The sequence below is a fragment of the Aphelocoma coerulescens genome, chromosome 12 (assembly GCF_041296385.1).
Source record: "Aphelocoma coerulescens isolate FSJ_1873_10779 chromosome 12, UR_Acoe_1.0, whole genome shotgun sequence".
NCBI lineage: Eukaryota > Metazoa > Chordata > Aves > Passeriformes > Corvidae > Aphelocoma > Aphelocoma coerulescens.
Genome location: NC_091026.1, coordinates 5,897,659 through 5,917,921, shown reverse-complemented (window position 1 = coordinate 5,917,921; position 20,263 = coordinate 5,897,659). Strand labels below are relative to the sequence as shown.

At 45.8% G+C, this 20,263-nt stretch overlaps 4 protein-coding genes and 3 non-coding genes across 13 annotated transcripts in view; 5 read left to right on the top strand and 2 right to left on the bottom strand.

Moving 5' to 3' along the window:
• The window catches only part of PBRM1 (polybromo 1), a 59,497-nt gene extending 57,964 nt beyond the window's left edge, over positions 1-1,533 (bottom strand). For 2 of the 4 annotated variants that reach the window (XM_069028377.1, XM_069028378.1), the window contains exon 1: positions 1,350-1,432. The gene's annotated coding sequence lies outside the window, so the exon portion shown is untranslated. Of the gene's footprint in view, positions 1-1,349 lie in introns of all 4 variants that reach the window. The other 2 variants (XR_011154877.1, XR_011154876.1) reach the window with 2 other exon arrangements.
• A 38-nt stretch (positions 1,534-1,571) lies between these two features.
• Positions 1,572-8,463, top strand: GNL3 (G protein nucleolar 3). Its single transcript, XM_069028030.1, has 15 exons — positions 1,572-1,611; positions 1,892-1,950; positions 2,065-2,202; positions 2,817-2,930; positions 3,096-3,179; positions 3,420-3,555; positions 4,026-4,129; positions 4,391-4,526; positions 4,999-5,086; positions 5,447-5,630; positions 6,035-6,177; positions 6,896-7,032; positions 7,526-7,746; positions 7,942-8,023; positions 8,113-8,463. The coding sequence occupies exons 1-15, from the start codon at positions 1,599-1,601 to the stop codon at positions 8,199-8,201; spliced, it is 1,728 nt and encodes a 575-aa protein (XP_068884131.1). The 5' UTR covers positions 1,572-1,598; the 3' UTR covers positions 8,202-8,463.
• LOC138117865 (small nucleolar RNA SNORD19) lies at positions 3,611-3,686 on the top strand. The gene has a single exon (XR_011154902.1). It is a non-coding gene; the product is annotated as a small nucleolar RNA SNORD19 (small nucleolar RNA).
• On the top strand, positions 4,828-4,901 carry LOC138117866 (small nucleolar RNA SNORD19). The gene has a single exon (XR_011154903.1). It is a non-coding gene; the product is annotated as a small nucleolar RNA SNORD19 (small nucleolar RNA).
• On the top strand, positions 5,305-5,380 carry LOC138117867 (small nucleolar RNA SNORD69). The gene has a single exon (XR_011154904.1). It is a non-coding gene; the product is annotated as a small nucleolar RNA SNORD69 (small nucleolar RNA).
• Positions 8,464-10,006: 1,543 nt separating the features above from the next.
• On the bottom strand, positions 10,007-18,285 carry GLT8D1 (glycosyltransferase 8 domain containing 1). 3 transcript variants are annotated; one of them, XM_069028033.1, is made up of 10 exons: positions 18,268-18,285; positions 15,033-15,088; positions 14,823-14,921; positions 14,177-14,393; positions 13,413-13,530; positions 12,784-12,868; positions 12,456-12,568; positions 11,780-11,946; positions 11,513-11,625; positions 10,007-10,869 (listed from the first exon to the last, which is right to left on the bottom strand). In XM_069028033.1, the coding sequence occupies exons 2-10, from the start codon at positions 15,046-15,048 to the stop codon at positions 10,679-10,681; spliced, it is 1,119 nt and encodes a 372-aa protein (XP_068884134.1). In that variant the 5' UTR covers positions 15,049-15,088; positions 18,268-18,285; the 3' UTR covers positions 10,007-10,678. The 3 variants fall into 3 exon arrangements, with proteins under 3 accessions (XP_068884134.1, XP_068884132.1, XP_068884133.1); XM_069028031.1 differs by lacking the exon at positions 18,268-18,285 and adding an exon at positions 17,193-17,279; XM_069028032.1 differs by lacking the exon at positions 18,268-18,285 and adding an exon at positions 17,151-17,238.
• Positions 17,262-20,042, top strand: SPCS1 (signal peptidase complex subunit 1). 2 transcript variants are annotated; one of them, XM_069028036.1, is made up of 5 exons: positions 17,262-17,539; positions 18,299-18,339; positions 18,487-18,546; positions 18,857-18,943; positions 19,856-20,042. In XM_069028036.1, the coding sequence occupies exons 1-5, from the start codon at positions 17,275-17,277 to the stop codon at positions 19,976-19,978; spliced, it is 576 nt and encodes a 191-aa protein (XP_068884137.1). In that variant the 5' UTR covers positions 17,262-17,274; the 3' UTR covers positions 19,979-20,042. The 2 variants fall into 2 exon arrangements, with proteins under 2 accessions (XP_068884137.1, XP_068884138.1); XM_069028037.1 differs by lacking the exon at positions 18,299-18,339 and having other exon boundaries at positions 17,345-17,539.
• Positions 20,043-20,263: the final 221 nt, after the last annotated feature.

Here is a 20,263-nt window from a genome sequence, read left to right as displayed (position 1 = left end):
CTCAGCCATACTCTGACACTGGTGTGATCAAGACACCCTCACCACTCATACACAGCCTCCAAAACACATTTTTCTCCTCTAATAACCGTGCAAAACACGTGTCAGTCTGGACAACATCACACTCAGTGAGAGACCTGCTAATGTAAAACTCTTACTGAAGGTGGTGAGGCTCCAAAACACAAACTTCTCCCTAGATTTCCACACTGCTAAGCACAGAGAACTCTGCTGTGCACAGAAACACACTGTTTTACTGAAGAACCTGTCTCCCAGAGTTTCTTCTGCAATCTCACTGCTGGCTCACAAGCCTCTCGACAGTCACACCAAGATCTCCACCACTACAAATGAGCCACCTCCAATGTAACAGGAGCCTGAGCATCTCCTTAGTAATTGCCCCCACCAGCCATAAAAATGTCACAAAACCACAGCAAGAAACGCTTTGGCCATTACTAATTCACGTGTATACTGACACATACACAACGGGAGAAAGGCTGTCTGTCCCAAAAGCTGCATAGACTGACCACAAGTGTCACCCACTCCAACCTCACTTCACGAACAGGTTTTAAACACACTGGACATAACACACTTAAAATAAAACAATGCATTCTAGCACACGTTTCGTCTTCTGCCTCTAGGTAACGGAGAGCTAAAAGCCAATAGATACCCCGGGTAGTACTTACTGCTATCAGGACCTCCCACATTTCACCAGACACACTAAACATGATAAATTTAGCAAAGGGAACAAGGGAGGGAAACGCAGCCAGAATTTCCCCCAGTTACCGATCCCATTGAAACCTGCTACGGGATGGAAAGAGGCGGATGGCAGCAACCAGGCACTGTAAAAAGGCAAAGCTGGCGAAAAAGCGATAGGGACAACACATCCATCGTTTTATCAACACCGGGACAAGAAACAAAGATGCCAAATATGTAAATTCCCCGAAGCGCCGGAGCCCCTGCCCGGGAGGTGAGGTGTTATTCCCAGCAGGACACAAAGAAAACCCCTTTCCCGGCACGGGCGGACAGGAGCGTGTCCCGGGTCCGCCCCGCGTTACCACCACAGAGAGCAGGACCCGCCGCTGTCCCCAGGCCCGCTCCGGGAGCGGCCGCTGTCACCCTGCGGGCCCGGCCCGGCACCGGGACGGGGAACACGGCGGGAACGGGGCGGGAAGGGCTGAGGCGCACCCGGGTCAGGGTCCGGGCACCGGGACGGCGACAAGGCCCAGGCCCGGGACAGGTGACAGGGGCAGGCGCCGCTCGGCGCCGCGGGGCCGCTGCGCGCTCGGGCGGCGCCGCCACACAAAGGGAGGCAGCGGCCTCCAAGCTCCGGCCCGCGCCCCGCCCGCGCCGCTCACCCCGCCGGCTCCGCTCCGCCTCCCGCAGCCGCGGCCGACCCGGGGTGGGTGCGCGGCGTCCGCCCGGCCCGGCCCGGCCCGTCCCGTCCCGCCGGTACCGCCCGTCCCGACACCGCCGGTGCCGCCGCCGCCGCCGCTGCCGCAAAGCGCGCCCGGCCGCCCAACGCGCCGAACCCGCGCGACACCCCGGCGGGGTAGCGCCGGCGCGCTTTACGGCAGCGCCCGCCGGCGGGAGCACGTGGCGGCGCCATGAAGCGGCCGAGTGAGCGCCGGGAGCGGCACCGGGGGGCACCGGGAGCAGGAGGAGGCGGGAGCGGGAGGCGGCCTGGCACCGGGGGGTGGTGGCCGCCCGTGGCCGAGAGAGCGGCAGCGATCGAGGACGGGGAAATCGGGGACCGGGGCGAGGGAACGGCGGCCCGGCCCGGGGCGGGGGAATCGGGGCCGGGATCGCAGGGGAACGCGGGGGTGGGAGCTCGGTCGCGCCCCGGTGGCGGGGGATGTGTGTATCTGCCCACGGCGCTGACGGGCGCGGTGCGTTGCAGAGCTGAGGAAGGCGAGCAAGAGGCTGAGCTGCCACAAGCGCTACAAGATCCAGAAGAAGGTGAGCGAGTCCCGGCCGTGCGCGGCCCCCAGCGCTGCGTTTTGCGCTTCTGGGGCCGGTGCATTGATGGTTTTAGGCCTTAGACTGAGAAAATTTTCTTGTTCTTGTCTACAGATCAGAGAACACCACCGAAAAGTCAGGAAGGAGGCCAAGAAACGCGGACACAAAAAGCCCAAGAAAGATCCCGGAATTCCCAGTGCTGCGCCGTTTAAGGAAGAGCTTCTGCGGGAAGCGGAGCAAAGAAAGCAGAGGGTAAAATACAGATTGTGGTAAAGAGGATAAGAACCGAGACCATCCCTGTCTTTAAGGAGGCTTTATGTGCATAAGTATGTACTCAGAGGTGCAGTCATGGCAGACTGTAGACAGTCCTAGTAGACTCGTGCTTTGGAAAAATAATATATTTATTTCTAGCATTGTACAATGTGCAACGACTTGCTCTTTTGTTTTTAACCTTCGTGTCCTCACTGTGCATATAAACATGCTGGACGTGGCATTTCTAATGTAGTCAGAATTGCCTGTGCTGCTGGGATACAGAGATGTCCCATCAGAGTGCTGGGAGTTAAATCATGGCATTATGTGATTACACAGAAAATAGGGATCTTCTGTCTGCAGTGTAGACCAGTGTGACATGGGAGCAGCACTTTTACCAGCTGTAGTGGTTGCTGTGGAGCTGCTGTTTTGGGATCAAGCTGATGGATGGTTGCCTCTGGGTAGGATGCAAAAAAAGAGTTCCTAGAGTCACTTGGACAGCCAGGACTTCTAACTGAGCTGTCTCAGGAGCTTGGGTCAGAAATGGGGAAAAAGAACATTCTTCCTTACCACCTTCAGAAATGGTTTATCTGGCCTGGGTTTTTGTTTGCAATCAGCTTGAAGAACTGAAACAAAAGCAGAAGCTCAACAGACAGAAAGAACATGAAAAGAAGAGGAAGCTGGAAGCTAAAAAGAATGCAGCCAAAATCAAGGAAAAAGCAGAGGGAAAGGTAGGTGTCCTGTATGATTTTGATTCTTTGAACCTCTAGAAGTCATCCTGAAACTGCACCTCTTAAGCAGCATGTTACGTGTTACATTTTCATGCTGAATATGCACACAAGTATTACACGCTAATTCTTATTTAAATAATTACCTTTTGTTTTTATTTGCTTCAGGAATCCCCTGGCAAATCTAAAGGAAAGACTAACAAGCTGCTGAATAAAAATTCAAAGAAATCATTCTGCAGGGAGCTCATGAAGGTGAAATGCTTCAACTATTTTTATATCATTAGATGAGAGTCAGCAATGAGACCACTTCTTATTTTCCTTTTTTTGTATTGCTGTTTAGAACATGAAGTTTGTCTGTGATAAACTAGAACCCTGAAGTAAGGGATTTTACAACACAAAGTGTTTACAACTATTTTTGTAAGCCACAGCTATTCCAGAGTTGTCATCTGGTCTGTGATGTCTTATTTGAATCTTGTCTTTTTTCTGAGCCAGGTGCTTGAGGCCTCAGATGTGGTTCTGGAGGTTTTGGATGCCAGAGATCCAATGGGCTGCCGGTGTCCTCAGCTGGAGCAAGCTGTCACTTGCTCTGGAGGAAACAAAAAGCTGCTGCTGGTTCTGAACAAAATTGGTAAGAAACACAGGTTTTCTCAAAGTGTTACTGGCACTGTGGTGCTGTGGTAGGTGAGCTATGAAGAAGACTTTAAAGGAATCTGAGATTCCATTGAAGACATAAGATCCAACTCTGAGCTCGCTAAAAAGTGTGGAAATTACTGAGTTATCAGCAGCTAAATAAAGAAAATAAAATACCAAGAGCAACAACAAGAGCAAAGGCAGCTTTGTAGTAGAGTAGCCATTGCAGGGATTGTGGGATAATCCTTCACAGAACATCACTGTAGCATACAAAGTCTTCTAGCAAGACCCCAGCATCAAAAACCTAATACAGAGGCCAGAAATGTAACTGTGATGTGTTCTGCTAAGGCAGAAAAAGACACACTGGGTGCCTTTAGGGAATGTACCCAGTACTTTACTATCTCAGCCACACATTATTTGTCATAATAAGATTCATTTAAGGAGTGAAAAAACTGCTATTCTTTCCAGATTTGGTGCCAAAGGACAACATAGAGAAATGGTTGAATTATTTGAAGAAGGAGTTTCCAACAGTTGCTTTTAAGTCAGCAACAATGATGAAGGACAAGACTATGGTAAGAGCACTGCAGGCTGTCCTGTGAGGAAGTTATGTGTGTTAGCAGTCATACATGTTGAGACATCTTTAAAGTTCCTTTTCCCCTGGTTTTGCACTTCTGTGACTGATGGATGTGCCTTTACACTTCAGCTGAGCTTTGCAGTACAGTGGGGGAATTCTCACCATTGAAATTACAGTAGATGAATAAATCTAAGTATCCATATTTTGTCTTCCTTAATAGCTCCTGACCATGGGATTTTTTTGCCTTTGAATCCTGTAGCAGGAACAGGTCACAAAAAGACGTGCACGTGTTGATTTCTCAGAAACCTCTCAATATTTCGGCAGCAAATGCCTTTTGAAGCTTCTTCAAGAGTACAGCAAGACCCAAGACAAAGGCATTCAGGTTGGAGTGGTAGGTAAGTGTTTGGAGAAACAGGAGGAGTTTCCTTCTCCCTTAAGCTTTGGGATCCTGTAAATATCTGACTGGATAAAACTGCTAACATCTGGTTTGCTAATGTGCTTTCTAGTCTTTGTTCTCTGATCTAAGGCTCTCAGTGTTGTAGTACTTGAGCTGACAGTGATCCGTGGTGCACTTCCATGTGTAGCATGGGGATCTGTGGGAGCACAAGGAAGGCAGGATATGTGCTCCATTGGCACTGCCTTCCTCTTGCCTGACAAAAATCCCACTGAATGTAGCACCACAAGTACTACAAGTGTGAGAAATGAGGATACATTCTTTGTCTTACTTCTATAGTGAAGACTTCAGATCCAACTCTGATCTCACACTGATGCTGTACCTTAGCAAAGATACCTGGAAGAAGCAGTTTTGATCAGTGTTAAAAGCTGTTTTTTCATTTAACTTGCAAGGATTTATGTGATTTTCCTCAGGTTTCCCTAACGTGGGAAAGAGCAGCATAATCAACAGTCTTAAAGGAAAGCGTGCCTGCAATGTTGGCCTGGCAAGAGGTGTTACCAAGTAAGTTCAGTCTGATAAAAGCTGTTCCTTTACTTGTTTGTGTTCCAGTTACCTTGAGTTTGTGTTTCAATCCAGTAGGGGCAGAGCACACCTTTGTTGTGCAGTTTTAAATGCACATTAAAATTTGCCAGATGAAGGGGACTGATCTGTGTGATGCAAGCTCTCTCCAGGGGATACAGTGTATAAACGTGATGTTTTGTATGTTTAAATTTCTATCCTACACAAAGCACATGATGACAAAACACTGGAACTGACTGTATGAAGTACATTCAATCCAACACTGAGCTTTGTGTCTTGCATCCCTCACCCTTACCATTCCTTCACTGATTATCTACTCACAGTGCTTTTCTCTCTGAATAGGTCCATGCAAATTGTGCACCTCGATAAGCAGACAAAGATGTTGGACAGTCCAAGTATAATTGCAGATCCTTCCAACAGTGCCCTGGCTCTGGCCTTGAGAAGTATCATAGACACTGAAGGATCAGACTCAGCAGATGTGCTCAAAGGAGTAAATGCCATCATAAATCACTGCAGTAAGCAGCAGGTGAGCTCCAACACTGCTTTTAACACCTCAGCACACAATCAGAGAGTGAAAAAGGATGATACTCTTTTTGTGTCCTATAGTTACAGTGAAGACCTCAGATCCAACTCTGATTTCACTCTAGTTTCAAGCAAATTAACCTATGCCTAATTGCCTTTCAGTTCTGTGAGAAGTGTTTTCACAGACCAGTGTGCTGTCTCTATACACCCACGAGTCTGGGTGAATGGCAGATGAATTTGTTAATGAAGTAGGCATTTGCTTTGTAATGTTTACTCCCACGTGCAAGAGAAAAACAGCTTTTCACTTACTCTGTCCTCACTGTTACCAACTCGATTTGCTCTTTTATTCCTAAAACTATGTGAAAGGTGGGCATCCCTTTCTGAATGTGCTGTTTTCTTTTGCCCTAGATAATGATGCACTATAATATCCCAGATTTCAGGGACCCTGAAGAGTTTTTATCTTTACTGGCTCAGAAGAGGGGCATGCTGAAAAAGGGAGGTGTTCCTGACATAGAAAATATGGCTAAATTAGTGCTTTGTGACTGGACAGGGTACGTATGCTGTGAACTTGCTCTATGCTGCTCACCTTTTTCTCACTGTTAATCCAGCACAGCAGAAGCACCGAGTCCAGCAAAGTACTTGAGAGGCTGCTTTTTTCCCTTCCTTTCCCACATTTTACTTGGGTAAAGAGCTGGATTGTCCAACAGATTTGGAGAATGCCATCCACAGATAATTTCCTAAAGTAGTGAAGGATACACAAGAAGAGTCAAAGCCTGTTGCACGTTACTCCATAGACAGTTTGCTGACTTAGGCTGTAATTCTGTTACGGAAATCTGCTTTCCTCTCAAATACCAAGTCCATGTAGTCCTCTTCTAGACAGGAAAGGATGTAGCAAACTTTCTGTGGAAATTTAGGGTTGTTCCTATATTGTGAGGGTACAAATAAATGTAACTCAGAATCAGTAACTGACTGTGACTATCTCCCTTGCTCAAGTGACTCAGCTGCTTTTACAGCTCATGGTTTTACAGGTGACCTGTGGTGACAGTGTGCCATTGCTTTTTCCTCTCAGGAGTGGACTATCCACTTAATACTGTTGGACAGCTTCAGAGTCAAATTTAAATAGCTATTGAACTGCTGTTAAACAGATATTAGTACGAGTAGTTAAACTCAGCAGTTTGAGAGCTTTATGCTCTGGGTTTTATTTTTAAATACAGCAATTTAACTATGTTATCTTCAGTTGTTTTTTAATGCTGATTTTTATTTTCTCAGAGCCAGAATAAAGTACTACTCACAACCTCCAGGATTTCAGAAACCACCACCCTATCTTACAGAACAAAAAATAGCTGAAATGCAGGAAGGCTTTAATTTAAATAACCTAGAAGAAGAAAACAGCAACACTGTTCAAGGTAGGACTGTTACTGTAACAGACTCCCATTAACCATAGAGTCATAGATTGGCCTGGGTTGGAAGGGGCCTTAAAGACCATCTTGTTCCAAACCCCCTGCCATGGGCAGGGCCGCCTTTCACTCATACTCAGAGCCCCATCCAGCCTGGCCTTGAACACTTTGGGGATGGGGCAGCCACAGCTTCTCTGGGCAACCTGTGCCAGGGTCTCACCACCCTCACAGGAAAGAATTTTTTCCTGCTATTTAATCTAAACCTACTTAGGTAAACTTACTTATACTCAGATCCAAGTTTTCCAGTTCCTAGTAGTTTTCTGTAGATGCCTTAGGGAAAGCTTTTCTCAGAGAATTGTCCTTGCCTTGGTGGCAGAACCCTGTGTGGGAGCCCTGTCTATGGTAGGGAGGGGCAGAACTGCAGTGTCCCCCTCTTGGAGGCTGGGCTCTACATCTGTGCTGGCTGACAGGGACTGAACAGACACTTCTGTGTTTTCTGCAGCTTTAAAACACCCCAGCCCAGCAAGCAGCATTGTTTTTCAGTCAGCTGGTATGACAAATGGGACAATAGAGGAAAATAAAGTGATAGAGGAAGGACCAGAGTGGGCAAACATGGAAACAAGCAAGGAGGAAGAAGAGGAAGAAGAGGAGGAAGAGGAATTCACAGAAAGTGATGATGATGAAGATGATGTGGAAGAAGAAGATGATGATGATGTGGAAGAGGTAAATGAGGGTTTCACTAGGGTTGGGCTTTTTTCCTTAATTAAGGAAACAACACTGTTCCAAGTCACCTGGCCTCAGCAGAGAGGCTCAGCTATGCAAGGGGACACCCACACTATCCCCAGGCTCTGTTAGGTTTCATTTACATGGGAGATTTTATTAGTGATGTTTAAATAATGTCTGACCTCTGACTTTTAGGAAAGCCAAGTTCAGGTCACAAGAAGAACAAAGCCTGGAAAAGGACAAACAAATCCTACAAATTCCAAAGAGCAGATGGCAGGTGTGTATTCAGAACCCTGGCTTGAAGGATGGGCTCTGGTGCTCCAGCACTTGCACAGGTTTCACTAACACATGATTTTGTCTTCTCAGGAAATGAACGTTCCAGATCACTGTCCTTCAGCTTAGATAAACCAGCAGATGAAGATGATGCCTATGATTTTAATACAGACTATGTGTAACAAATCAGGTGGGAAGACACTGTTCGGAGAGTTACTACTGGCTTTCAGAAGAGTCAGGAAGACTTGGGTTGCAGCAGAAGCTGGAGGAGTGCTGCATAACCAGAGCTGCTGTGAAGACTCAATTGTTGCTATGTCAAATAATGTACATAATAGTGCATCTCCCTTGATAGTTCCAGATTTTATACAGGTCTAGAAAACTGTTACTCAGCTTTAAGTCATAGAGTTTATTTCCTATATTAAAGCCTATTTTAAAAATTCCTAATAGACTCGCTTAGTCTGTTCATTTTGCCTTATAAAAAGACTTTTTAAGAGGACAAACACTTCATCTTTGAAAAAAAATGATAAATGTTTCATTCTAGTCATGTTCAGACAATTAAATCTCAAAGTAAATTTTCATGCCTGCACAAAATTTAATTGATTTTCCTAGAGAATTACAAAGACTTTACCCCTAGAGCATGATTTCAGACAGTAACTTTTCAGTATATTTTTGCAGAACTTGTAGAACTTTCACATGTAAAGGTTAGCTAGAAAATGCTCCTTTTACAGTGGAGTAACTTTAGGTACTTTATCTAAACACTGTTTTATGTTCTGAACCTTCACTGGGAATGGTAACTGAGATTATATTAGTAATAAATCTCCACTGGGGAACAAGTTGATTTATCTTACAGTGCTCTTGAACAAAAGTGTTGTTTCCTGATGGCACCTGTTACACCTGGCAGTAAATGGTAAATACAAAGCAAAACTGCCCCATGCAATAAGGATGTGCTACTGTGCTTAGCCTGTAGCAGAGCTGGGATAGCAAGAGAATTGCCAAGAGGCCCTGCAGCTGCTCAAAGAATTAAGCATTTACAATAAATGCCTGACAATAAGCATCTTCCTCCTGTGCATCTGTTTTCTCCCTATTAGCTGAAAAGTATGTTTTCTGTGTTCTTTGATAAATGTGTTTTCCCTCAATGTATGCTGAGGCATAGATTCTCATAGGCAGCTTAAAAAGGTGTCAAGTGCAGATACAGTTCCTTTAAGCCTGCTAAAACACAGCCTGCTCAGCTAAATTACATTGGCATCAGCTAATCCAAGTAAAATCTTTCAAAGTTGGTAAGTGAATTTGGTTCTTGTTCATCAAAACCCAGGAAAAGAAACAATAGGTAACAAACCATATTGGCATATCCATGACAAAAACAGAACTCTAGGCAGTGACTGCAAAGAGAAAAGCAGTTTGAAATCCTTCTAAAGCAAAACTAAAACCATATTCAGTCATGAAGTAGTCCTTTACCTCTGCTGCCCTGTGTTTCAGACCAGGCAGACTCAGCTGTTACTGCATGAACATAAAACCTTTTGTCTGAACATCTTCCACTGAAGGCTCTTCACAAGCAACTTGAATGCAAACCTGTATTAATTGGAATAGTTGTCACAGTGGCTGCTGGGATATATTGGTTCAATCACTCAACAGTACAACTATGAAAAACCAACTTACCTGTAGCACAGGTGAGGGGCAGCTGGCTGCAGAAGGCACAGGCATCCCACTTGATGAGTTCCCAGACAAGGAAAGGCACAGCAGGAAAAACTATAGCAGAGCCAAGCTCCCTCGAGAGAACTATGAGGAACTCAACAATAACAAAATTAATCTGTAATTCACACAGCCTGGTCCCCAAATAAGTATTTTGTACTATTTCAGAATTAGATTGCTCTCACAATAACCAGAGCAATTCACTTTGGCTTCAATCACTTGCTACTGTGTCTAAGTACAAAGGAAACACTTCTTAGATCAAGACTGGAATTAGATTGCCATTTACCTGAGGCTGGAGTCAGCATGTTACAATTAGCTTTATTTTTGAACAAAGTTTCATCCACCACTTTACAAAAAATCATTTAGTGTTCACTGGCAGTTAAAACCGTTTTGCATAGTGAAATAATTCTTGAAGGATTCATTTTTGAAAAAGGATTCAATTTTGCAGAATTCTGTAAGAAAGACTTAAACAGAAATGGTTGGGGAGAGATTTCATGCAAGACAGGGTTGTTGAGGGAATTATTTCACAGGATAACAAAACAAAACAACAAAACAAAACCCAGGCAGCTCTTAATTACAGTACATTGCTGTGCAAGATTTGCTGGTGCAAGGACCAGCTAAATTTGTATCTTGTTCTTAGAAACTTTGTTTCTGTAATTGCCAAAATGATCCTCCACTAGAAGACTTGTAGTAAAGAGCAGGAGAATGCAACTGAAATGACATAAACAAAAGTGCTCGTTTGTGGAGATCTTCCCTTGTTTTCTGTAGTGCTGCTGGAGTAGCATCTTGTGTCACACAGGTGACACGAGCCTCCTTTGGACCTCTGCATTTCAGAACTGCACCTGAGTAAGTGCATCACCTTGTGCTCCAGAAGGCAAGGATGGCTCTGTAATACAAATTGGCTAAAAGAAATATTCTTCTTGGCTCCAGAAGTTTCCTGAGAAAACGTCATCATTTATTCAAATGGACTCTACTTTGCTTCGTAGGCTTCCGAGTGTCTGCGGATCAGGTTGAACTTGCCTGTAGGGTCAGGGACATACCACTTCTCCCAGACTTCTGCATAGGAAGCTGTTCTTCCCCAGGGTTTGAAATGTCCATTCCAATGGAGCAGCTTGGCAGCTTTCACAAACTGAAGAGAGTACCTTTTCCCAGCACTAGACCCTTCAATTGAAAAAGAAGCATTAGTGTTTGAAATAAAGGCAGCAGATATACAAACATGCAATCATTAACTTCAAAACAAAGGATTTAACAAAGGAAATCTTATCATTTATGGAGAAAGGAGGTGATAGGGGAGGCAGAAATAAGGCCAAAGTGAAAAACAATCTGGTGCAATGGAATGCCACTTTGATCTGCCCCAGTGTCTATTTTCATACACTGCCTTAACTTCCAAGTTCTTTAAAACCCGCTTAACACCCAGATGAATTGAGCAGCCAATGTATTGCTCATCAGAAACATAACCTGAAAAAGCTCTCCCAGCACTGGGGTTTCACCAGTAGAACAGACATGAATGTCTGTTCTTCTCAACAGTTTTGGAAGAAACACCTTGGATCACATCAGGTACAATATATTTGTGAAAAATAAGAAGGATTTTGTGAGTAAGTCAATTCAAGAACTAACCCCCAGCAGTTTGAGAAAGGCTCAGGCCCACAAGCCCCAAGATGGTTTTTCAAAGATGTGTTTCCTAAAGAACAAAGGACAGAGTAGAGGAATAAAAGCTCCCTTTGCTGCATCATCCACGAGGTGTCCAGCTACAGACCTGGAAAAACACTCTGAGGGAGCAGTACCACAAACACTTCATACGTACCGAGATGTCGGACGTTCCACATGGGATCAATACTGGAATGCTGCTTGTAAAATACAATTAGCAGTGGAGGTGTTGTGACGCTGCCAGCCAGAGTCTTACTGTAGAGTTCCTCTCTGGAAGTTGAAAGGATGCTGATCAGTTGATTTTTCACTTGCAGCAGCACAACAGGAATCCAGAGATACATGTGCAGCCCCCCATTCAAGAGGGAAATGCCACCAGCAGAACCAAAGCCCTGAGCAGCTGCCACCCCCAGCCTGGGGTACTTACACCACATTAAGTGCCATCCACTTCTCCAGTTGTTTAGTGATGTTCTGTAATTTCCATTCAGTCAAATTGGCAACGAAAACTCCAGGATTGAAAGAGCAGGTGTTGGCTTTCATAGCAAGCTTTCGGATGGTTTCTTTTTTGTAATCTAGAAATCCAATGTAATTATACTGGGGGGGAAAAAGAGAGTAGAAATTAGCTTCAAATATGGTCAAATTCCTTAAGAAAAGTTCTGCACAACTCACAACAGGCATAAGTTGAAGTTGTTAGAGCAAATATCTCTTCCTTTAAAATGAGAGAAAGAAAGCTTAATAGGTGTAATGTTTTAAAAATATGATTATATAGACTACTTAGTTTAAGGAATGCTGCATGCTCTTAATAATACCATATTACTAATATGGTACCAATATCAAATAAAGTACTTTTTACACATTCAGAAATGAAAAATTGTGCCTCAGATGTTCTCAGACCTCCTGCTGTTCGACAATGAGAATTGCTCTCATTGTAAAGCACAGCAAAAATTCCAAGTAATTTACTGTGCCTGAACAGAAACTGCAGGTCCCATCTGTAAAACTGGTTTGGGCAGGGACAGTCACATGTTTAGGTTTACAGCATTTGGAACATTCCCAAATGCCTGAGATCTACAGTATTATTACCATTGAATAAGACTAAAACTAACCTGATTGCCTGCTCCACGCACAGCAACTTTACTACTGGTTGAGTCACAGTCATCTGAAAATGCAGCTGCATGTCCAGGTTTCAATGGAGTGTTGTAAAGTTCAACAATATCATCTGGAAAATGGAAGTAAGCACAGGAAAATCAAAAGCAATCCTGACTTAGCTGCTGAGTTAGGCTTTGTTCAGTCCATTGTTACATCAAATAAGCCTACTCAGTTTAACCCAATTAATTAATATTTCCAAATTTTTTACAGAAATGTCTGGCTTCTGCGAGAGATGAGATAGTGACTTCAGCATAAGGCCAGTGGCAGCTAACAAAGGTCCCATACCTTGCACTATTACATCATCATCCACATAGATGACCTTCTCTGCATGAGGTACCAAGTTGGGCAAGTAGAATCTTGCAAAGGTCAGCTGTGGGAACAGCAAAGCAAGAGAAGTGAAGAATTAAATGAAAAGAATTGTCCAAATAAATGTGAAATTGACTAATTTTTCTGGCACTTATTTTGGCGTTAATGTCCAAGACAAGATGTATCAAGGAAATAAAATAGGCAGCAATATCCTACAAATAACTTAAAATAAACAGGTTCCATCAATTCCTGGTTTACCATGAATGTATGCATTGATAAACTAACTTTAAAACTGGTCTTTATTAGAATTTCTTATGTCTCCATATAGATCTGCAGCATCTCTGAGGTGTTGGCATGCTTGACATGCCAGCTGCTCTGTTTCACTGTGGCTAGCAGCAAAAAATGATCCTAGCCATGCATATGTAGATATTCAAATCCATCTCTCACTATCCAGAAATTAATTTTCACTGAAATTTAGGAAATTGATTTTACGAAAGATTGCTTCTATGCTAACAGATTTGGTTTTGATCTCTAGCTGTGTTCAAAAGCCAACATCAAAGTATTGTTATTAACCAATAATTGCAAAAAGTAATCAATATCATCCTCACTGGTTTGAAGGTGTCTGCCTTTTGAGGATCCACTTGTACTTTGCCTTCTAAGACACGAGGGTCAAAATCCAAAATTCGGTATCTCATATTTTTCAGAGAAGTGCTCCTCAGCCACATCCTGCAAGCAGGAGAAAGGCACAGATCTTGTTAGGTGAGACAAAACCAAGTGAAAAGCAAGAAATCCAACTGACAGTGACACAGATCTTGATGTGTCTTCCTACCCAGCAAAGACATTAGGGATGTAATCGATGCTGGCATCGGTGCTGTCCCGTGTGGCCACAGGGGCAAGCCCAGGGTCAGCAACTGCACACCTGGGACATGTGAAAGGTACAAGGTCCCTTCTTGTTTTATCAGAAATACACAGTCCTGTTATCACATGCCCTTCCCAAAACCATCAGTGTGGACAGAAGGGGGTAAAAATAATGGGATCAAACAACAATCTACAAAAATGGAGAAACGTGATTGCCAGCATTTGAATTGCTTAGATAAAATGTAGAAGTACCTTTTACAACCCTTCCACCAACAAACTCCACTCTCACTGGTTGGATATGACCCCACTGGAAAAGATGTCTCTTTTGCATCCCTGAAGCCTGACCAGAAAAAATGGTGGGACTCCCACAGCAGACTTGTCAAAAAGCTGCCATAAGCAGCAGCAGATGGAGCTTGGAGTCAGGAGAGTGCAGCTCCAGGGAGAGGCAGCTCACTCTCTTCTCAGAAATACAGAAGTTCACAGTGCTGTGGGAACCCAATGAAAAGATCATTACCTCAAGTGATCCACGGTATCATTCAAAGTAACAATGTGGAAAACCACATTGGATCTGGTGTGCTGGTAAATGCTGTTCATGGCTGCAATTGCACCCCCGAGCCTCTCATCCGACGCTGCAATGACCACAGAAATCTCCTTGTCATTCCCCTCATGTGTCAGACTCTGGGGAGCTGCAGGAATGAAATCTATGGGCTGAAGTCCTAAGGGGCTTGGATCTGTGGAGTACAAATGACATACTTGTTTTTATTATTATATATTATTATTACTGCACTAAAATTCCCAACACTTCCATTATTTCTGCTATACACTTGGATGTCTGAGCTGAGGTGTGGATTACAGTGAGCCAGTATCAAACACTCAGAGCATCAGCTTTTGAGAATCTGAGATGCTAATGAATAGAATACACACACATTTACAGAAAACTGCACACATTTAACCACACATATTCACACACAGCACAAGGTATTAAAAGGCTGAGCTACAGTAGTCTGCACCTATCTTTGGTCCCCTCTGCCATGTCTATAACCTCATTAACTGCCCCCCACCCAAACCACATGGTGGGTTCTGTCTGGCCAGAACATGTTTTTCCACCAAATCTTAAAACAATATTTACTTTTTTAAAATTAAAATAAAAACCAACATACCTGACAATTCCCGTCTCAAGAAGTCACTGAGGCTTAGGAAGTTATGATGAATAACTAGCAAAAATATGACAACAGCCACTATAAGGATGGAAATGTTCACTGAAAATTAAGAAGAAAAAACTTTATCAGTATAACCAGAGAAGGACTGAGAAACCCAGATACAAAAGATATTAAAAAAAACTAAAACAAGATAAACACATATTTACATACCTTTCCTTAACGTCATTTTTATTTTCTTATTTTATTAGAATAAGGTTCCTGCAAACCTGCAAGAAAAAAATACAGCAGTCACTCCCAGTGCATTCTTCCATGAGGCATAGCACACTATCACCAGGAGTGTCACAACAGTTTCAGTGGCAAATGCAGTGAATGCTTCCCTCTGTCAAACAGATAAAACTGTATGTCACATTTTAACAAGCAAGTATGGTCTCAGTAAGCATCTAACTACAACCACAGAATCACAGGATGAGTTGGGTTGGAAGGAACTTCCAAGATCACCTGGTTCCTACCCGTGCCATGGGCACAGACACCATCCCCAGCTTCTCTGAGCAACCTGTGCCAGGGCCACACCACCCTCACCAGGAAGAATTTCTTTCTAATACCTAATTTAAACTTGCCCTCTGACAGTTGAAAGCCATTCCCCCTTGTCCTGTCATCTATGTCCTTGTCCAAAGTCCCTCTCCAGTTCTCTTGGAGCCCCTTTAGGCACTGGAAGGAGCTGTAACAGGTCCACATCCTTCTCAGGTTAGGGACCACTCCCCACATACAGTGACGTATCTAAAGATCTCACAGATAAAAAAGAGACATGCAGATCTTGCCACTTACTTCACTGACAGAAAAAAAAAAAAAAAGCCAAACTCCTGCCAGTCAAAAGTAATCTGAGAAGATCTGGAAAATTATGTATGGCTTCTTTACTGTTGAAGCAATTTATTTAACTATCTGAACTGGAAGCACCCAAACAATAAGATGAAATGTTACATGTTTCTCTCCATGCTTAACCAACAGCAAGATTCTGGTGCTTATGAGATTTTAACAAACAGGATTCATTATATGCTTTAAAAACCATTACATTCTCTACATAAAATATATATATATATCAGAGTATCACCTGAAGTGTCATCACATGGAACAGATCACAAAAGTGGGAAAGAAGGCAGCACCATCATATGATAGAAGGGGCTAAAAACACAACACTGATGCAATTTTGGTAGGAAATTCAAACATGCTTTTTCATGATTTAAGGGTCAAGGTGAAATCAGAACAAGAGTTGTGTATCCTAGCGTGTGAAGGAGCTCTCAAGTAACAAAGATCTCTAACAACCTGCAAATTTCCAGAAACGGCGACAGATTTGTGAAATCCCTACATTAAAACACCACAAACTGTACTGCGACTGTTATATGTATCAGACCCAACCACCTCCTTCCCGCTGCTGCATTTCTACCCCAGGGCAGACACATCAGCGGAGCCCAACAAATCCCTGCCCTGAGCCGTGTCTCGAGCACCACCGCACTGCTGGCAGGGGAGGGACACGGAGCTTTGCCTGTGGAGCACAACGCCACGTCCCGCTGTGGAACGAAGCACTTTGCCATTCGCAGCGCCGGGACTGAGGCGTACCCAGACCCGGCCGGTGCCCCGCACACAGACCCGGCCGGTGCCTCACACAGACCCGGCCGCTGCCCCGCACACAGACCCGGCCGCTGCCCCGCACACAGACCCCGCCGGTGCCCCGCACACAGACCCGGCCGGTGCCTCACACAGACCCGGCCGGTGCCTCACCCAGACCCGGCCGCTGCCCCGCACAGACCCGGCCGCTGCCCCGCACACAGACCCCGCCGGTGCCGCGCACAGACCCGGCCGGTGCCTCACACAGACCCGGCCGGTGCCCCGCGCACAGACCCGGCCGGTGCCTCAGCTACACGCGGCAGCCGGGCTGGGGGCACTGACAGAACGGCCCCTGCCCAGGGATGGTCAGGACCACAATACAACACACACCGCGCCGCTCCGCCGGCTCGCTGCAGCGCACACCGCGCTCCCCGGGCTGCTCTGCGGGGACTGCCCCGCTCCGGGGCCGGCGGGCCTGTGCCCGGCTCTCCCGCACCGCCCGCGGCGCCCCGGCCCCTCACGGACCGCCCGCCCGCGCTGCCACCGCGGCAGCGCACGGCCCGCGGGTGCCCGCCAAGGTGCCTGACCGCCACCAGGCGCCGAGCCCGCGCCGCGCCCACCTCGCCGCGCTACCGGGGCTGCGGCGGCTCGGGCGGGAGGGCGGCCCGCGGGCTGCCGAGTCAGTGCGGGTTCCCGACAGGCGGCCCCACGGCGCTTCGCACTTGCCGGGGAAGGCGCCTTCGCCGGGGTCCTGCGGGGCGAACCCACCGTTGCCGAGGAGACGCGTCCCGGCAGGTGAGGGGGAGCGGGACCGGAGCAGCCCCGGGGCGGCGACGGCGGCGCGGAGGCGATGGCCGGGGCTGGAGGCAGCAGCCCCGCCCGACGGAGCTCGGGGCGGGGCGGGCGGGGCGGACGGGGCGTGCTTCCGGCCAGCTCAGCAGCCGCCTTCCGCTCCGCCGCGACGAGCGCCGGTGGCCGCGGAGAGGCCGCGCCGCACCCCACGAACAGCAGGGCCCCGACCGGGAGCCAGGAGCCGGCTGCGAAGAGGAGCGGGAAGAAGCCGGAGAGGCGCCGCCGCCATGCTGAGCGTGTTCCGCTCCATCCCCACGCAGATGGTAGGGCCCACCCGGGCCTCGGCACCGGGGCACTGCGGGCGACACGGCCGGGCGCGGGCTCAGCGGTCCCTGCGCGGTCTTGGCACCCGTGTACGAGGCACGACTAGGGGGATGCAGGATGAATCCATGTAATTCCGGTTTTTGACCTGGGAGTTGGAATTTTGAGGTGCTGTAACGGGATGGTACTACGCAGCTGTGTAAGGGAAGCCCTCTCTGTGCTTTCCTGCCTGTGCTACAGGCGGACAGAAGCGAATGTGTCCTCCAGAGAGCCACATTTTCTAACGTCATGCAAACATAAATTACCTGGGTTTGGAAGGAACCATTGGAGATCATCCAGTCCAGCCCTGCCAAGGCAGGGTCACCTGGAGCAGGAATGCATCCAGGAGGATTTGGAATTTCTCCAGAGAGAGGGACTCTGTGACTTCTCTAGGTAGCCTGTCCCAGTGCTCTGCCATCCTCAACATAAAATACTTCATTCTGTTGAGGTAGAACTTCGTGTGGTTTAGTTTATGGCCATTGCTCCTCATCCTGTCACTGGGCACCACTGAGGAGAGTCTGGCACCATCCTGTTGGCACCCACCTTGGAGATATTTATATGTCAGTCATCTCCAAAACACAGGTGCCACACTCACCGTGCCCTCTCAGGCACACCCTCTTCTGTGGCGATACAGCTTTTACTTAGTGATGTTAAGCTGACTGCAATGATATTTTGAACTTGCATTACTTACCCTGATAGACAGTGCTTGCTTCTGTTTCTAGGTGATGTGGTCAAGCCTGCAGAGGTGGTGTTTACAGACACTGTAAGAAAAATAATTCCAATCTGGTTTGAAAGTTGAACAAAAACGCTGAGATCCCATGGTCAGGTAGACTGTAGGATCTAACCTGAAAGAGTTAAGTGGGCAGGTTTGTGTTTTAAATCACTGACTAAAAAGAGTCTCTTTCCACAGGACTACAAAGGCCAAAAATTAGCAGAACAGATTTTTCAAGGAATCATTCTTGTCTCTGCAGTAAGTACAGTAGACCTGTGGGTGAGAACATAAAAGACTATTTGTTTTCTGATCTTACAAATACTTTTCTTACTGTTTCGGGTCACTAAAAGCTTTAAACAAAGTCAGAGGGACTGTCATGGCTTAAAAATTTTCTTCTTCCCATCTTTTACTTTCATTATTGGCCTGCAATTTTGAAAAGGTTAGAAAGATGTATGAACTGTGCTTTTGAAAAACTTGTATTTTCCTACCTAAATCCACTCCGTGCACCTTAATCATGTCATGGGAAATGTTTTTCTTCATTTAAAGTTTTTTTAAATATATTTTCCAGGTAATTGGATTCATCTATGGATACATCACTGAACAGTTTGGATGGACTGTCTACATAGTTATGGCTGGATTTGCTTTATCATGTTTGGTAAGAATGTTTTTTCCCCAAACCAAAAAATACATGCACTATTCAATCTGGAGTAATTGTTAAATTGAGGGGCTGTCAGCAGACTAATGTTTGCTATGTAATTCAGATTTATTAATACATATTTGTACTTCTTTTGATCTGCATAAAGTACTCTGCAGGCCACTAAGTGCTTTTTTTTGAAATGCTAGCAGGATTTTTGCAATTTAATACCACCTTTGAGTTCGTATTTCATTTCAGTTAAAAGTTAGTGTTAAGTCCAGCTGGCAGCATTGTTAACAGAAAGGACAGGGAGGCTTTCTGTGCAGTAGCAGCTTGCCATGAAAACTTTGCAGCTGTTCCCTGCTGCCTGAGGAGAGAGACAAGGAGGCAGAGTATGGCACGAGTAATTCCTTATCTCCATGCATGAGAGGTGTCCCACTCCTGTTGGGGCATTCCCAATTCAGTTTTACACATGGTTCTTACACCTTTCAAGCATTCAGATATAACCCAATTTGACTCAAGCCACACACACACATTCCACTGTTTGAAAAGCCACTGTAATTCTGTGGCATCGTCATCCATCTGCTCCTTACTTACTTAAACATCCCTGAGTCTGTCTGGCTGCAGTTACTTACCCATGATGCCAGGCAAGGAGAGGGTCTCAATGCAGTGTTGGAGGTGCTGGGATGCTGGTGTCACCTCAGGAGGCCGGGGGTGTCCTTTTTCCTTCAGAGTGGGTGCTGTCCTCCTCCTTGCAATGACCTGGGCTGCTTTGGTCACATACTTAGTATGACTTTGCAATGTAAACTGTAAACGAGTTTTCTTAGGACTAATAGATAATTAGTTAGGGATGAAGATTTCCCTAAGAAGCTGTACAGAGCAGCTCTTTAGCATCTCAATGTCCACGTTCTGACTCCACTCCTTTGCCCTCAGCTGACACTCCCTCCGTGGCCCATGTACCGCCGCAATCCCCTCAAGTGGCTGCCTGTCCAGGAGTCGGGCACGGAAGAGAAGAAGGCAGCAGACAGGAAGCCAAAGAGACATGCTAAAAGCTAAAAACGATGGTTCTTCACGCTGTTACTTTGTTAAATTTTGTTAAATTAATTTCCACTGAGTAATACTTCTTGGCTTAGTGTTTGGGTTTTTTTCTTAGTACTTTGTATAGTACCATGAGTACAACCAAGCTCTGCAGGGAGCATGAAGGCTTGAAATTAGGTCTGGCGTTTCAGTTGCTGGGAAGTCACTGGGAACACAGGGATGAGGGGAATTATTTCAGAAGGCTACTGGAGGTCACATCTCAAGTATTTCACTAAAAAGGAACACAGTGAATCAAATGAATTC

Bases quoted from the DNA above. Each gene is read 5' to 3' on its own strand.
- SPCS1 (XM_069028036.1), top strand. From the start codon at position 17,275: ATGGCCGGGGCTGGAGGCAGCAGCCCCGCCCGACGGAGCTCGGGGCGG. The intron at 17,540-18,298 runs GTAGGGCCCACC...TTCTGTTTCTAG, and splicing joins GCTCCATCCCCACGCAGATG to GTGATGTGGTCAAGCCTGCA. The intron at 18,340-18,486 runs GTAAGAAAAATA...CTCTTTCCACAG, and splicing joins AGGTGGTGTTTACAGACACT to GACTACAAAGGCCAAAAATT.
- GLT8D1 (XM_069028033.1), bottom strand. The intron at 14,394-14,822 runs GTATGTTGGTTT...TGTACTCCACAG, and splicing joins CTTGAGACGGGAATTGTCAG to ATCCAAGCCCCTTAGGACTT. The intron at 11,626-11,779 runs GTAAGTACCCCA...TTCAACTTCCAG, and splicing joins TGGATGGCACTTAATGTGGT to AGAGGAACTCTACAGTAAGA.
- GNL3 (XM_069028030.1), top strand. The intron at 3,556-4,025 runs GTAAGAAACACA...TATTCTTTCCAG, and splicing joins GCTGGTTCTGAACAAAATTG to ATTTGGTGCCAAAGGACAAC. The intron at 5,087-5,446 runs GTAAGTTCAGTC...CTCTCTGAATAG, and splicing joins CTGGCAAGAGGTGTTACCAA to GTCCATGCAAATTGTGCACC.